At 56.8% G+C, this 17,139-nt stretch overlaps 1 protein-coding gene across 2 annotated transcripts in view; it reads right to left on the reverse strand.

Annotated features, from left to right (window-relative positions):
* Positions 1-17,139, reverse strand: part of prune1 (prune exopolyphosphatase 1) — a 38,209-nt gene that overhangs the window by 13,260 nt on the left and 7,810 nt on the right. Inside the window, exons 1-4 of one of the 2 annotated variants that reach the window (XM_085978613.1) lie at positions 11,050-11,152; positions 6,696-6,800; positions 5,702-5,907; positions 1,322-1,506 (exon numbers count right to left, since the gene is read on the reverse strand). In XM_085978613.1, coding sequence (XP_085834739.1) covers positions 1,322-1,506; positions 5,702-5,907; positions 6,696-6,734 — 430 coding nt within the window. In that variant the 5' untranslated portion in view covers positions 6,735-6,800; positions 11,050-11,152. Of the gene's footprint in view, positions 1-1,321; positions 1,507-5,701; positions 5,908-6,695; positions 6,801-11,049; positions 11,153-17,139 lie in introns of those variants that run through there. The other variant, XM_085978612.1, reaches the window with a different exon arrangement.

Below are 17,139 nucleotides of genomic sequence, written 5' to 3' on the forward strand. Positions count from 1 at the left end.
GGGAGAAGGCAGGGACAGGGTACTGAATTTGGATGATCAGCCATGATCGCATTGAATGGTGGAGCAGGCTCGAGGGGCCGAATTGCCTACTCCTGCTCCTATCTTCTATGTTTCTATTAACAGCACAGACACAGACCATTCAGCCCAACTGCTCCGTGCCGGTTTTTCTGCTCCACACCAGCCTCCGCCCGCCCCTCTTCATTTCACCCCATCAGCATATCCTTCTATTCCTTTCTCCCTCATGTGTTTATCTAGCTTCCCCTTAAATGCATCGACGCTCTTCGCCTCAACCACTCCCTGTGGTAGCGAGTTCCACATTCTCACCACTCTCTGGGTAAAGAAGTTTCTCCTTATTGGATTTATTCGTGACTTATCTTATATTTATGGCCCCTATAAGAGATGAAAACATATTAACGTGTGAGGTGGTGTATTTTGACAGAAGGAACAGGGAGAGGCAATATACACTTAATGGCACAGTTTTAAAGAGTTTGCCGGGACAGAGGGACCTGGGAGTTAATGTGCATCGGTCCCTGAAGGTGGCGGGACATATCGAGAGAGTGGTTAGTAAAGCATATGGGATCTTGGGCTTCATAAAGAGAGGTACTGAGTACAAAAGTAGAGAAGTTATGCTGAACCTTTATAAAGCGCTGGTTAGGCCACAACTGGAGTATTGCGTCCAGTTCTGGTCACCACACTTTAGGAAGGATGTGAAGGCCCTTGAGAGGGTGCAGAGGAGATTTACCACAATGGTTCCGGGGATGGGGGATCTTAGCTACAAGGACAGGTTGGAGAAGCTGGATTTGTTTTCATTAGAGCAAAGGAGGTTGAGGGGCGATTTGATCGAGGTGGACAAGATTATGACGGGTTTGGATAGGCTAGATGGGGAAAGGCTGTTCCCAGTAGTTGATGGTACAAGGACTAGGGGACACAGATTTAAGGTTTTGGGCAAGAGATACAGGGGGGACGTGAGGAAAAACTTGTTTACGCAGCGAGTGGTGAGGACCTGGAACTCGCTGCCGACGGAAGTGGTGGAAGCGGAGACACTGAATGTTTTCAAGGGGAGACTGGATAGGCACTGGAGGGAAATAAACTTGCAGGGCTACGGGGATAGAGCGGGGGAATGGGACTGACTGGATCGCTCTGCAGAGAGCCGGCACGGACTCAATGGGCCGAATGGCCTCCTTCTGTGCTGTTTTGACTCTATATTGAACCCATATGTAGATTCCTCTTCGCCACCAATGCAACTGGATCTCTCTCCCCAACCCTCGTAACTAAAACCACGTCCCATCCGCGCGTCAGAGATCCCAGTTAGAGCTCTTACTGCGCAGTATATAAGCGAGCTGCTTGTCCAGCATGCCGGGCGCTCTTTGCACAATCCGCTCGGTCACCAGCGTCGTGCAGGACCCCACGGGCTCAGCAGTCACTACACAGCCAGGGCTGGAGGGACGCTCCACGGGTCGGTGGTCGATCACCTCCATCACCACTTCCTCCAGGGCTGCGTCACCTCTATGGGGGAGAAAGGGGGGAGTGGGGGGAAGAGAAATACAGTAAAGGTACATTGACACAAGGGCAAACCCCCAAGCATTAGTACACCCAGACACTAATGGCTCACAATACCAAGCCTTATGGTTCCTGCAGAACTGTAGTTACTGATGTAAAAAGACTACTGAGTGCTTGGTTTGAATATAAAACAAGGCTGTTTCAAAACCATGAGATTTCTAGTTACAATCACTAGTTCCTGGTTACAGAAACATCCTGAGCAAGCTGGGCCCATGCCCGAGTATTTATACTCCTTGGACGGTGCCGCCAGCTGGCCGCCCAGTGTTACTGCATGAGTCACGATAAGATTCATGACGGTTACTGTTCAGAGGGTCACAAGACAAAGATGGATCAGAACAAAAGAACCTGCATTTCTCCCGCACCTTTCACCACCTCAGGACGTCCCCAAGCGCTTTACAGCCAATCAAGTACTTTGTTTTTTGAAGTGTGGTCGCTGTTGTAATGTAGGAAACGCGGCAGCCAATTTGCGCACAGCAAGCTCCCGCAAACAGCAATGTGATAATGACCAGATCATCTGGTTTAGGTGTTGCTGGCAAAACACCGGGGAGAACTCCCCCTTGCGCTTCTTCGAATAATGCCCTGGGATTGTTTACGACTACACAAGATGGCAGACGGGGCCTCGGTTTAACCTCTCATCTGAAAGACGGCCACTCCGACAGTGCGGCGCTCCCTCAGTACTGCCCCTCCGACAGTGCGGCGCTCCCTCAGTACCGCCCCTCCGACAGTGCGGAGCTCCCTCAGTACTGGCCCTCCGACAGTGCGGCGCTCCCTCAGTACTGCCCCTCCGACAGTGCGGCGCTCCCTCAGTACTGCACCTCCGACATTGCGGCGCTCCCTCAGTACTGCACCTCCGACATTGCGGCACTCCCTCAGTACTTCCCCTCCCACAGTGCGGCGCTCCCTCAGTACTGCACCTCCGACATTGCGGCGCTCCCTCAGTACTTCCCCTCCCACAGTGCAGCACTCCCTCAGTACTGCTCCTCCGACAGTGCGGTGCTCCCTCAGTACTGCCCCTCCGACAGTGCGGCGCTCCCTCAGTACTGCTCCTCCGACAGTGCGGTGCTCCCTCAGTACTGCCCCTCCGACAGTGCGGCGCTCCCTCAGTACTGCCCCTCCGACAGTGCGGCGCTCCCTCAGTACTGCCCCTCCGACATTGCGGCGCTCCCTCAGTACTGCCCCACCGACAGTGCGGTGCTCCCTCAGTACTGCCCCTCCGACAGTGCGGCGCTCCCTCAGTACCGCCCCTCCGACAGTGCGGTGCTCCCTCAGTCCCGCCCCTCCGACAGTGCGGCGCTCCCTCAGTACCGCCCCTCCGACAGTGCGGCGCTCCCTCAGTACTGCCCCTCCGACATTGCGGCGCTCCCTCAGTACCGCCCCTTCGACAGTGCGGTGCTCCCTCAGTCCCGCCCCTCCGACAGTGCGGCGCTCCCTCAGTACTGCCCCTCCGACAGTGCGGCGCTCCCTCAGTACCGCCCCTCCGACAGTGCAGCGCTCCCTCAGTACCGCCCCTCCGACAGTGCGGCGCTCCCTCAGTACCGCCCCTCCGACAGTGCGGCGCTCCCTCAGTACCGCCCCTCCGACAGTGCGGCGCTCCCTCAGTACTGCCCCTCCGACAGTGCGGCGCTCCCTCAGTACCGCCCCTCCGACAGTGCGGCGCTCCCTCAGTACCGCCCCTCCGACAGTGCGGCGCTCCCTCAGTACCGCCCCTCCGACAGTGCGGCGCTCCCTCAGTACTGCCCCTCCGACAGTGCGGCGCTCCCTCAGTACTGCCCCTCCGACAGTGCGGCGCTCCCTCAGTACTGCACTGGGACTGTCGGCCTGGATTTTTGTGCTCAAGTCTCTGGACTGGGACTCGAACCCACGACCTTCTGACTCAGAGGTGAGAGAGAGAGTGCTGCCCACTGAGCCTCAGCTGACAGTAGAAGGCCATTCAGCCCATCCTACCTCATCCATCCAGTAAAACCCCCGCCAACTGTTTAACCGATTCCACAATGTGTCTCTACCACCCTCGCCCGGAACTCCGTCCCGAATTCATCACTTCTGTTGGTAGCGGCCTTTTCTAACCGTCCTAAACACCCTGCCAACAACTCGAGAGCAAATTTTGTAACAAGGGGCGACGATATCACCCCCTCCGCCACCAACAACCTGCTGACAAAAATCACACGGAGCTCCGCGTCCCCGTGCTTTTGTTCGGAGGCCGATGATCAGACAGACGTCAGCATTCACCCATCTTCCAACAAAGAGGAATTCCCCCCCCCCCTTCAAAAGGAAATCCCACCGCACAGGCGGAGGCCATTCGGCCCATCGTGCCTGTGCCGGCTCTTTGAAAGAGCTCTCCAATTCGTCCCACTCTCCCCCCCCACCCCCCCGCCCCTGCTCTTTCCCTCCCCCGTACCCCTGCACATTTTTCCTTTACAAATTTACTTTTGAAAGTCACTATTGAATCTGCTTCCGCCGAGCTTTCAGGCAGCGCGTTCCCGATCACAACAACAACTTGCATTTATACAGCGCCTTTAATGTAGTAAAACGTCCCAGGGCGCTTCGCGGGAGTTGTTATCAAAAAAAACTTTGACACCGAGCCACATAAGGAGATATCAGAACAGGGAGCGCCTTCACCACACGGACTGCAACAGTTCAAGAAGGCGGCTCACCACCACCTTCTCAAGGGCAGTTAGGGGATGGGTAATTAATGCCGGCCTCGCCAGCGACGCCCATAGAAACATAGAAGATAGGAGCAGAAGGAGGCCATTCGGCCCCTCGAGCCTGCTCCGCCATTCAATGAGATCATTGCTGATCATCCAAATTCAGTATCCTGTCCCTGCCTTCTCCCCAAATCCCTTGATCCCTTTAGCCTCAAGAAATATATCTAACTCCTTCTTGAATATATTTCATGAATTGGCCTCAACTGCCTTCTGTGGTAGAGAATTCCACAGGTTCACCACTGGGTGAAGAAATTCCTCCTCATCTCTGTCCTAAATGGCTCACCCCTTATCCTTAGACTGTGACCCCTGGTTCTGGACTCCCCCGGCCATCGGGAACATCCTTCCTGCATCTAGTCTGTCTAGTCCTGTTAGAATTTTATACGTTTCAATCAGATCCCCTCTCATTCTTCTGAACTCCAACGAGTATAAGCCCAATCGACCCAATCTCTCCTCATACGTCATTCCTGCCATCCCAGGTATCAATCTAGGGCCCACATCCCATGAACGAATAAAAAAAGGCGACCAAAGCTTGGTCACAGAGGTCGGTTTTAGGGAGGAGAGAGAGAGAGGCGGAGAGGTTTAGGGAGGGAATTCCAGAGCTTGGGGCCCAGGCGGCTGAAGGCACGGCCGGCAATGGTGGAGCGATGGAAATCGGGGGGATGCGCAAGAGGTCAGAATTGGATCATAACAACTCGCTGTGTAAATATTTTTTCCCTCATCTTCCCCTCTGGTTCTTTTGCCAATTATCTTAAATCTGTGTTTGAATATATTTAAGGTGGAGATAAGACAGACTTCTGAACGATAAGGGAGTCGAGGGTTATGGGGAGCGGGCAGGGAAATGGAGTTGAGGCCAAGATCAGATCAGCCATGATCTCATTGAATGGCGGAGCAGGCTCGAGGGGCCGAATGGCCTACTCCTGCTCCTACGTCTTATGTTCTTGTGTGTCCTCTGGTTACCGACCCACCTGCCGGTGGAAACAGTACTGAGGGAGCTCCTGGGACTAGGGACAGGGTCAGGGTCACTGGCAAGGCTTGGAAGCTAAGCAGAGCCAGGCCTGGTCTGGTTAGTACCTGGAGGAGTGACCATCAGGGAAGACCAGGTGCAGAAGGTCACGGAAGGAGCCCCGAGGAGGGGCGGTTGGTGAGAAGGTCACGGAAGGAGGAGCGGCTGGTGAGCAGGCCCGGGCGTTGGGCTGAAGATTGTCGGACAGGAGGAATGGTGGAAATGGAATGGCGGCGCGCACCGACGCAGCGGCTTTGCTTCTCCCAGTCATGGGAGCTTGCAAGATCACATTTCATTGTTCATGTACTTGTGCAATGACAATAAAGTTGAATTATATTTACTCTGTCAAAACTCCATTTTATTCCGATATATTAAAAAAAAACAAATCGGTGGATTTCCCACCCCTCCTCGTAACAGCGTTTTTGGTTTCGAGTACCTGGGCAGGACGTTGTGATCGACCAGCGTCAGGGTCAGTCGGCCGGTCCTGCGCAGCTCGTGGAGATCGACCTCATCTCGGAATATCAGCAGGGCTTCGGAAAGCCGGGTCTCCCGGAGGAGGAACGTGCACTCGGCTCGCAAAGGAAAGTCCGAGCGCGGGATATTCAGGACGGGCACGAACGCCGTCTTCTGGGCCAGTGACGTCTATAAAACAGAACAAAGCCCTGAGGCAGAATTCAACCGCGGACAAGTTATTATCGATTTCTTCCCTTGGATTATTGAGACCCCTGGGTGATGGCCCAAGACCCACTGTGCTGGGCACCAACAAGCTAAATAGAAACAGCATAGCAGAGAAAGAAAAATAAAACAGGCTCGCATTTCTCCAGCGCCTTTCACCACCTCAGCATGTCCCAAAGCGCTTTACAGCCAATGAAGTACTTTTTTTTTTGAAGTGTGGTCACTGTTGTAATGTAGGAAACGCAGCAGCCAATTTGCGCACAGCAAGCTCCCGCGCACAGCAATGTGATCATCGAGTGATGTTGATTGAGGGATAAATATTGGCCCCAGGACACCAGGGAGAACTCCCCCTGCTCTGCCAATGTAAATCGGCGAGCACAGGGGGCGATGGGTGAACGGGACTTGGTGCAGAGAGTTTTGAATGACAACAAAAGCAAATATATACCGGTAATTAATTTGAAAAAAAGTGTGTGCATTGCGTGCGTGTGTCTGTATGTGAATTGCATGCGTGTCTGTGTGAGAATTGTGTGTGCGTACGTGTGTGTGTGTGTGTGTGTGCGTGCGCTGTGTGTGTGTCTGTGCGGTGCGTGTGCGTTGCGTGTGTGCGTCTGTGTGTGTGTGTGTGCGCGTGTGTCTATGTGAATTGCATGCGTGTCTGTGTGTGAATTGTGTGTGTGCGTGCATTGCGTACGTGTGTGTCTGTGTGCGTTGCGTGTGTGTGGAGCGTTGCGTGCGTGTGTGGGGTGCGCACTGACCTTGGCTAGGAAGTAAGCAAACGCGATGGCAGAAACCATGGAGTCCAGATCACAGGCCTCGTTTCCCAGGACGACATGCACTCCCGGGCCTCCCCTCTCGCATAGCTGAAAGAGGAGAAAAAAGCAGAGTCAGGAACACGCTAAAATCACATTGGGGCTGTCGAGTGGGCAGAGGTCGAACCTCCTTCTCCGAGCCACACTAAGTAGGAAGGCCGCAAGTCCCATCCACGTGCTTGTTGATTACTGATCCCAGCTGAGGTATTGCTTCAGATACTATAATTGGCGCGTGACCCAAGTGAGGATAGAAGGGGGAGAAATAAGCCAGGGATCCCACTTCAGAGCCAGTCTGTGGCTAACAGCTGAGGATTAGGTGTCGGTCGTGGCTCAGTGGGCAGCACTCTCTCTCTCTCGCTCTCTTTCTCGTCTGAGTCAGAAGGTTGTGGGTTCGAGTCCCACTCCAGAGACTCGAGCACAAAAATCCAGGCCGAGACTCTCAGTGCAGTACTGAGGCAGCGCCGCACTGTCGGAGGGGCGGTACTGAGGCAGCGCCGCACTGTCGGAGGGGCGGTACTGAGGCAGCGCCGCACTGTCGGAGGGGCGGTACTGAGGGAGTGCTGCACTGTCGGAGGGGCAGTACTGAGGGAGTGCTGCAACATTGACTACATTCAAAACAAGTGCTTCATTTGCTGTAAAGCCTGAGGTTGTGAAGACGCAATATAAATGGGGAGAACTCCCCCTGCTCTTCTTTGAAGTAGTGGCTGTGGGATCTTTTACGTCCAGCTGAGAGGACAGGGGCCTTGGTTTAACGTCTCATTCGAAAGACAGCCCCTCTGACAGTGCGGCGTTCCCTCAGTACTGCCCCTCCGACACTGCGGCGCTCCCTCAGTACCGCCCCTCCGACAGTGCGGCGCTCCCTCAGTACAGCCCCTCCGACAGTGCGGCGCTCCCTCAGTACTGCCCCTCCGACACTGCGGCGCTCCCTCAGTACTGCCCCTCCGACAGTGCGGCGATCCTTCAGTATCGCCCCTCCGACAGTGCGGCGCTCCCTCAGTACCGCCTGTCCGACAGTGCGGCGCTCCCTCAGTACTGCCCCTCCGACAGTGCGGCGCTCCCTCAGTACCGCCCCTCCGACAGTGCGGCGCTCCCTCAGTACCGCCCCTCCGACAGTGCGGCGCTCCCTCAGTACCGCCCCTCCGACAGTGCGGCGCTCCCTCAGTACCGCCCCTCCGACAGTGCGGCGCTCCCTCAGTACTGCCCCTCCGACAGTGCGGCACTCCCTCAGTACTGCCCCTCCGACAGTGCAGCGCTTCCTTGGTACTGCCCCTCCGACAGTGCGGCGCTCCCTCAGTACTGCCCCTCCGACAGTGCGGCGCTCCCTCAGTACTGCCCCTCCGACAGTGCAGCACTCTCTCAGTACTGCCCCTCCGACAGTGCGGCGCTCCCTCAGTGCTGCCCCTCCGACAGTGCGGTGCTCCCTCAGTACTGCACCTCCGACAGTGCGGTGCTCCCTCAGTACCGCCCCTCCGACAGTGCGGTGCTACCTCAGTACTGCCCCTCCGACAGTGCAGCACTCCCTCAGTACTGCCCCTCCGACAGTGCAGCACTCCCTCAGTACTGCCCCTCCGACAGTGCGGCACTCCCTCAGTACTGCCCCTCCGACAGTGCGGCGCTCCCTCAGTACTGCCCCTCCGACAGTGCGGCGCTCCCTCAGTACTGCCGCCCGACAGTGCGGCGCTCCCTCAGTACCGCCCCTCCGACAGTGCGGCGCTCCCTCAGTACTGCCCCTCCGACAGTGCAGCACTCTCTCAGTACTGCCCCCCGACAGTGCAGCACTCTCTCAGTACTGCCCCTCCGACAGTGCGGCACTCCCTCAGTACTGCCCCCTGACAGTGCAGCACTCTCTCAGTACTGCCCCTCCGACAGTGCGGCACTCCCTCAGTACTGCCCCTCCGACAGTGCGGCGCTCCCTCGGCACCGCACCTCCGACAGTGCGGCGCTCCCTCAGTACTGCCCCTCCGACACTGCGGCGCTCCCTCAGTACTGCCCCTCCGACAGTGCGGTGCTCTCTTAGTACTGCCCCTCCGACACTGCGGCACTCCCTCAGTACTGCCCCTCCGACAGTGCGGTGCTCTCTCAGTACTGCCCCTCCGACACTGCGGCGCTCTCTCAGTACTGCCCCTCCGACAGTGCGGCGCTCCCTCAGTACTGCCCCTCCGACACTGCGGCGCTCCCTCAGCACTGCACTGGGAGTGTCGGCCTGGATTACGGGCTCAAGTCTCTGGAGTGGGACTCGAACCCACGACCTTCTGACTCAGAGGCGAGAGGGCTACCCACTGGGCCACGGCTGACACCAGGTTCCTATTAATTGCAGAGCAGTTACTGCCACCCTGATCAAGATCAACTAACTCCGCACAGACCAGGGTGTTGAAACCTCCGTCGAACTGCGACTCATTCCCTCCGTCCCTGCTGGGAGGTTCCCGGCCTGGGTTCCCAGAATAAACGGGTCGTTTTCCGAGTGGCAGGCAGTGACTAGTGGGTATCGCAAGGATCGGTCCTAGGACCCCAACTATTCACAATATATATTAATGATCTGGACGAGGGAATTGGATGTAATATCTCCAAATTTGCAGATGACACAAAGCTGGGGGGTGAGGGTATGCTGTGAGGGGGATGTCGGGAAACTCCAGTACGATTTGGACAGGTTGGGCGATTGGGCAGAAGCATGGCAGATGCAGTATAATGTGGATAAATGCGAGGTTATCCACTTTGGTGGCAAAAACAGGAAGGCAGATTATTATCTGAACGGCAATAGATTGGGAGAAGGGGAAGTGCAACGAGACCTGGGTGTCCTTGTGCACCAGTCGCTGAAGGTAAGCATGCAGGTGCAGCAGGCGGTTAAGAAGGCAAATGGTATGTTGGCCTTCATAGCGAGAGGGTTCGAGTACAGGAGCAAGGATGTCTTGATGCAGTTGTACAGGTCCTTGGTGCGACCACACCTGGAGTATTGTGTGCAGTTTTGGTCACCTTATCTGAGGAAGGATGTTCTTGCCATGGAGGGAGTGCAGCGAAGATTCACCAGACTGATACCTGGGATGGCAGGAATGACGTATGAGGAGAGATTGGGTCGATTGGGCTTATACTCGCTGGAGTTTAGAAGAATGAGAGGGGATCTCATTGAAACTTATAAAATTCTAACAGGACTAGACAGACTAGATGCTGGAAGGATGTTCCCGATGGCGGAGGAGTCCAGAACCAGGGGTCACAGTCTAAGGATAAGGGGTAAGCCATTTAGGACTGAGATGAGGAGGAATTTCTTCACCCAGAGAGTGGTGAACCTGTGGAATTCTCTACCACAGAGGGCAGTGGAGGCCAATTCATTAAATATATTCAAGAAGGAGTTAGATATATTTCTTAAGGCGAAAGGGATCAAGGGATATGGGGAGAAGGCAGGGACAGGGTACTGAATTTGGATGATCAGCCATGATCTCATTGAATGGCGGAACAGGTTCGAGGGGCCGAATGGCCGACTCCTGCTCCTATCGTCTATGTTTCTATGGGTGAACTCGTTCAGTAATTAACTGCGTCACTCCCTCCACCACCGGCGCACCGTGTCTGCAGTGTGTACCATCTACAAGATGCACTGCAGCAACTCGCCAAGGCTTCTTCGGCAGCACCTCCCAAACCCGCCACCTCTTCCACCTCGAAGGACAAGGGCAGCAGGTGCGTGGGAACACCACCACCTCCAAGTTCCCCTCCAAGTCACACACACACCATCCTGACTTGGAAATATATCGGCCGTTCCTTCATCGTCGCTGGGTCCAAATCCTGGAACTCCCTCCCTAACAGCGCTGTGGGAGCACCTTCACCACACGGGACTGCAGCGGTTCAAGGCGGCGGCTCGCCACCACCTTCTCAAGGGGCGACTAGGGATGGGCAATAAATGCCGGCCTTGCCAGCGACGCCCACATCCAGTGAATTAAATCTTGGACAGGGATCAGCCTCCTGCCCACATCAGAGCTACCACACACTGCATGTCCCTGGAAAGAGTTAATCCGAGAACAATAATCGCTTCACATCTACTCGTAATCGCAGAAAAGCTCAATTTCATTTCTGCCTCTTCAGTGTTTTGCAAAGAGCAGAGAGAGGGAGAGCAGCTGGCAACAGCACAGTGACCTACATTCAGCGTCTGTCCCACCATCAACCTGACAGACGAGGAACGACTTGTCAACAACTTGCCAACCCTTTCAGGCATATTGCCGTCGTGTACATATCCCCTGCTGTTCAACCGAGCGCGCCTCAGCCCCGTGCCGCAATGTCCCTGAATGCTGCCACCTGCTTTCCACAACTAACGAACCAGATCTACCCCGCACCGCCGCCCCACACTCAAAGTGTCGGCTGTGGCTTCTCTCTCGCCCCAGAGTCAGAAGGTTGTGGGTCTGAGTCCCACTCCAGAGACTTGAGCAAAAAATCCAGGCTGACACCCCCCAGTGCAGTACTGAGGGAGTGCCGCACTGTCGGAGGGGCAGTACTGAGGGAGCGCCGCACTGTCGGAGGGGCAGTACTGAGGGAGTGCTGCACTGTCGGAGGGGCGGTACTGAGGGAGAGCTGCACTTTCGGAGGGGCAGTACTGAGGGAGCGCCGCACTGTCGGAGGGGCAGTACTGAGGGAGAGCTGCACTTTCGGAGGTGCTGTCTTTCGGATGAGACGTTAAACCGAGGCCCCGTCTGCCCTCTCGGGTGGATGTAAAAGATCCCACGGCCACTATTGGGAGAAGAGCGGGGGGGAGTTCTCCCCGGTGTCCTGGGGCCAATATTTATCCCTCAACCAACATCACTAAAAAACAGATGATCCGGTCATTTACCTCATTGCTGTTTGTGGGATCTTGCTGTGCGCAAATTGGCTGCCGCGTTTCCTACATTACAACAGTGACCACACTTCAAAAAAAGTACTTCATTGGCTGTAAAGCGCTTTGGGACGTCCTGAGGTGGTGAAAGGCGCTGGAGAAATGCGGGTCTTTCTGTTCTTTCCATCCGACGCCCATAGTCGCTCTTCCCTGAACTGGAGAGCGATTTGGAGCGTCAAAGCCGGGCTGATTGTTCCCTGTTTGCGAGGCGCTGAGGCCCAATTGCAGCACTGGCCCAACACCACCCGGCTAAGATCAGCCGAGGGACCTAGGATCTTACCGGAGGGCTGGGGAAGGAGCGCTTTCCTAATGGGTTGCGATGCCCACCATGGTTGAGCAGCCTGTCGGCACTCGCTCTCCGGGTCAACTGAAAAATTTCAAATCGGAGGATTGATCGATTTTTTGTTGGGTTTTTACCTGCCTTTATGGAACCAAGGTGGGGAGATGGCGCTGATGTGCAGATCTGCCGCGATCTAATTGAATGGCGGAATAGGCTCGAGGGGCTGAATGGCCTCCTCCTGTTCCTATGTTCTAGATTCACAGATAAATAATAGGAATTTGGGTGAAATGGACCCAGCCATCCAGGATAAGTGGTAAAAATAAAAGGAAAGAAACAATTAAGGAATACGATTGATGCATTTTATCTAGTTTATTCGATTTTTAAATATCGCTGTTTAATCAGAGGCTCATTAAGAGGACATGCTCGAAAGAATGACTAAGCCCAACAGCACGAGGGAGCTGGATTAACACACACTCACAGCTGGCACTGAATCATCCCTGGGTTACTATTTCCACTCAAACTGATTCAACGCTCTCTGGACAGAAGTCAGGGGGTGGGGTGCGGGGAATCATGGTGTTGGTCAGGATTTGATGCAGTTCTCAGCTGTGGCTCAGTGGGTAGCACTCTCACCTCTTGAGTCAGAGGGCTGTGGGTTCAAGTCCCACTCCAGAGACTCCAGCACATAATCTAGACTGACACACGCAGTGCAGTACTGAGGGAGCGCCGCACTGTCGGAGGTGCAGTACTGAGGGAGCGCCGCACTGTCGGAGGTGCAGTACTGAGGGAGCGCCGCACTGTCGGAGGGGCAGTACTGAGGGAGCGCCGCACTGTCGGAGGGGCAGTACTGAGGGAGCGCCGCACTGTCGGAGGGGCAGTACTGAGGGAGCGCCGCACTGTCGGAGGGGCAGTACTGAGGGAGCGCCGCACTATTGGAGGGGCGGTACTGAGGGAGCGCCGCACTGTTGGAGGGGCGGTACTGAGGGAGCGCCGCACTGTCGGAGGGGCGGTACTGAGGGAGCGCCGCACTGTCGGAGGGGCGGTACTGAGGGAGCGCCGCACTGTTGGAGGGGCGGTACTGAGGGAGCGCCGCACTGTCGGAGGGGCGGTACTGAGGGAGCGCCGCACTGTCGGAGGGGCGGTACTGAGGGAGCGCCGCACTGTTGGAGGGGCGGTACTGAGGGAGCGCCGCACTGTCGGAGGGGCGGTACTGAGGGAGCGCCGCACTATCGGAGGGGCGGTACTGAGGGAACGCCGCACTGTCGGAGGGGCCGCACTGTCTGAGGGGCGGTACTGAGGAAGCGCCACACTGTCGGAGGGGCGGTACTGAGGGAGTGCCGCACTATCGGAGGGGCGGTACTGAGGGAGGGCCGCACTGTCGGAGGGGCGGTACTGAGGAAGCGCCGCACTGTCGGAGGGGCGGTACTGAGGGAGCGCCGCACTATCGGAGGGGCGGTACTGAGGGAGCGCCGCACTGTCGGAGGGGCGGTACTGAGGGAGCGCCGCACTGTCGGAGGGGGCGGTACTGAGGGAGCGCCGCACTGTCGGAGGGGCGGTACTGAGGGAGCGCCGCACTGTCGGAGGGGCGGTACTGAGGGAGCGCTGCACTGTCGGAGGGGCAGTACTGAGGAAGAGCTGCACTGTTGGAGGGGCAGTACTGAGGGAGCGCCGCACTGTCGGAGGGGCAGTACTGAGGGAGAGCTGCACTGTTGGAGGGGCAGTACTGAGGGAGCGCCGCACTGTTGTGACCGTAGGATCTTTTACATCCACCCGAGAAGGCAGATTGGGGCCTTGGTTTAAGGTCTCATCCGAAAGACTGCACCTCCACAGTGCAGCACTCCCTCAGTACTGCCCCTCCGACAGTGCGGCGCTTCCTCAGTACTGCCCCTCCGACAGTGCAGCGCTTCCTCAGTACTGCCCCTCCCACAGTGCGGCGCTCCCTCAGTACTGCCCCTCCCACAGTGCAGCGCTCCCTCAGTACTGCCCCTCCCACAGTGCGGCGCTCCCTCAGTACTGCCCCTCCCACAGTGCAGCGCTCCCTCAGTACTGCCCCTCCGACAGTGCGGCGCTCCCTCAGTACTGCCCCTCCGACAGTGCAGCGCTCCCTCAGTACTGCCCCTCCGACAGTGCGGCGCTGCCTCAGTACTGCCCCTCCGACAGTGCGGCGCTCCCCTCGGTACTGCCCCTCCGACAGTGCGGCGCTCCCTCAGTACCGACCCTCCGACAGTGCGGCGCTCCCTCAGTACTGCCCTTCTGACAGTGCAGCGCTCCCTCAGTACTGCCCCTCCGACAGTGCAGCGCTCCCTCAGTACTGCCCCTCCGACAGTGCGGCACTCCCTCAGTACTGCCCCTCCGACAGTGCGGCGCTCCCTCAGTACCGCCCCTCCGACAGTGCGGAGCTCCCTCAATACTGCCCCTCCGACAGTGCGGCGCTCCCTCAGTACCGCCCCTCCGACAGTGCGGAGCTCCCTCAGTACTGCCCCTCCGACAGTGCGGCGCTCCCTCAGCACCGCCCCTCCGACAGTGCGGTGCTCCCTCAGTACTGCCCCTCCGACAGTGCGGCGCTCCCTCAGCACCGCCCCTCCGACAGTGCGGCGCTCCCTCAGTACTGCCCCTCCGACAGTGCGGCGCTCCCCTCAGCACCGCCCCTCCGACAGTGCGGCGCTCCCTCAGTACTGCCCCTCCGACAGTGCGGCGCTCCCTCAGTACTGCACTGGGAGTGCCGGCCTGAATTATGTCTCTGGAGTGGAACTCGAACCTACGACCTTCTGACTCAGATGGAGTGGTCCATCAGGGACAGGACCTCGGGCCGTTCTGCCCCGGTGCTCTCCCGAACTCCCTCTATTTCCCCAACGTTTAAAAACCTCCCTCAAATCTTCACAGCCCTGTTTTCACTCTCCTAACCTGCTGCCTAGTCTCTGTTGCCCTTCCTTACAGCAACTGGGCGCGTTCAGCTGCCAACTAAAGGCAAGAGTTCAATAATTTAAGTCTAGCGAGGTGAGGACAAGTAGAAATCAGCTGGGGGGTCCCACTGTCCATACTTGGGTAACTTCATCAGAGGGTCTGCTTTGGAGGAGTTACATTACATAGCGGTAGCATAGTGGTTCTGTTACTGGACTAATAATCCAGAGGACTAGACTAATGATCTGGAGAAACAACAACAGGAAATACTCAGCAGGCCAGGCAGCATCCGTGGAGAGAGAAACAAGAGTTAACGTTTCAGGTCTGGGACCCTTCGTCAGAACTGGAAAAAGCTGGAGATGTAACAGATATTAAGCAGTTGCAGAGACGGGAGGGGTGGGGGGGTGTTAGGAGGGGAGGAAGGAATTGAAAGAACATCCTGTACTTTTGTAAGAGGCAGGAAAGATAAAGTGTTGCAAATGGGAGAGGCAAAAATCATACAGCATGAGAAATGGGGGCAGGGATAATTATCTGAAATTGTCGAACTCGATGTTGAGTCCGGAAGGCTGTAAAGTGCCCAATCGAAAGATGAGGTGCTGTTCCTCGAGCTTATGTTGAGCTTCATTGGAACGATGCAATAGCCCGAGGACAGAGAGATCAGAGTGGGAGTGAAAGTTTGCAACATTTTATCTTTCCTGCCTCTTACAAAAGTACAGGATATTCTTTCAATTCCTTCCTCCCCTCCTAACCCCCCACCCCCTGTCTCTGCACCTGCTTAATATCTGTTACATCTCCAGCTTTTTCCAGTTCTGACGAAGGGTCACAGACCTGAAACGTTAACTCTGTTTCTCTCTCCACGGATGCTGCCTGGCCTGCTGAGTATTTCCAGCATTTTCTGTTGTTATTTCAGATTTCCAGCATCCGCTGTGTTTTGCTATTATATTAATGAATCTGGAGACCTAGTTCAAATCCCACCACGGCAGCTGGGGAATTTAAATTAAGTGAACTAAATAAATCTGGAATAAAAAGCTATTATGAAACTACCGGATTGTCGTAAAAACCCATCTGGTTCACCGATGTCCTTTAGGGAAGGAAATCTACCTTCCTTCCCCGGTCTGGCCGGGTATATGTGACTCCAGACCCACAGCAATGTGATTGGCTCTTAACTGCCCTCTGGAATGGCCCAGCAAACCCCTCACTTGTAACAAACCGCTAAAAGAAATATACAGCGGCTCAAGAAAGCGGCTCACTCAAGGGCAAGTAGGGATGGGCAATAAATGCTGGACGCCCACATCCTGCGAATGAATTAAAGTAAAATTAGGAGGGAGCTGAGTCACCATCAACAAGCCGTTAACCCTAAGGGCAAGCTCGAGTGCTCTGGACATTACAACTGCGCAAATTCCACTCCCTCGGCCAAGCTCGTGATGCGATGATCTCATTCTGTGTAAGGGAAACATTCAACTTTTTATTTCAAAAAATAACACAACCCGTGGAAACAGAAAGTTAATTAAAAATGTTTAAAAAGGGAAGCTAGAGTTTAACACCAGCAGTAGGAAGGGCCTCTGGCTCGGTAGATAAAGGCACCACCCCATGGAGTAGGCCTCTGGGAGTAGGCCCACCCGGGTGAGGCCTGGCGGGAGTAGGCCCACCCGGGTGAGGCCTGGCGGGAGCAGGCCCCCCGGGTGAGGCCTGGTGGGAGTAGGCCCCCCGGGTGAAGCCTCTGGGAGTAGGCCCCCCGGGTGAAGCCTGGTGGGAGTAGGGACCCCTGGTGAAGCCTGGTGGGAGTAGGCCCCCCTGGTGAGGCCTGGTGGGAGTAGGCCCCCCCTGGGTGAAGCCTGGCGGGAGTAGGCCCCCCTGGTGAAGCCTGGCGGGAGTAGGCCCCCCTGGTGAGGCCTGGTGGGAGTAGGCCCCCCCTGGGTGAAACCTGGCGGGAGTAGGCCCCCCTGGTGAGGCCTGGTGGGAGTAGGCCCCCCCTGGGTGAGGCCTGGCGGGAGTAGGCCCCCCTGGTGAAGCCTGGCGGGAGTAGGCCCCCCTGGTGAGGCCTGGTGGGAGTAGGCCCCCCCTGGGTGAAGCCTGGCGGGAGTAGGCCCCCCTGGTGAGGCCTGGCGGGAGTAGGCCCCCCGGTGAGGCCTGGCGGGAGTAGGCCCCCCTGGTGAGGCCTGGCGAGAGTAGGCCCCCCTGGTGAGGCCTGGTGGGAGTAGGCCCCCCTGGTGAGGCCTGGCGGGAGTAGGCCCCCCGGTGAGGCCTGGCGGGAGTAGGCCCCCCTGGTGAGGCCTGGCGGGAGTAGGCCCCCCTGGTGAGGCCTGGCGGGAGTAGGCCCCCCTGGGTGAAGCCTGGCGGGAGTAGGCCCCCCCTGGGTGAAG

The sequence above is a fragment of the Somniosus microcephalus genome, unplaced genomic scaffold (genome assembly GCF_052327205.1).
Source record: "Somniosus microcephalus isolate GS21.2 unplaced genomic scaffold, FLI_Smic_1.0 unresolved_chr7, whole genome shotgun sequence".
Classification (NCBI taxonomy): domain Eukaryota; kingdom Metazoa; phylum Chordata; class Chondrichthyes; order Squaliformes; family Somniosidae; genus Somniosus; species Somniosus microcephalus.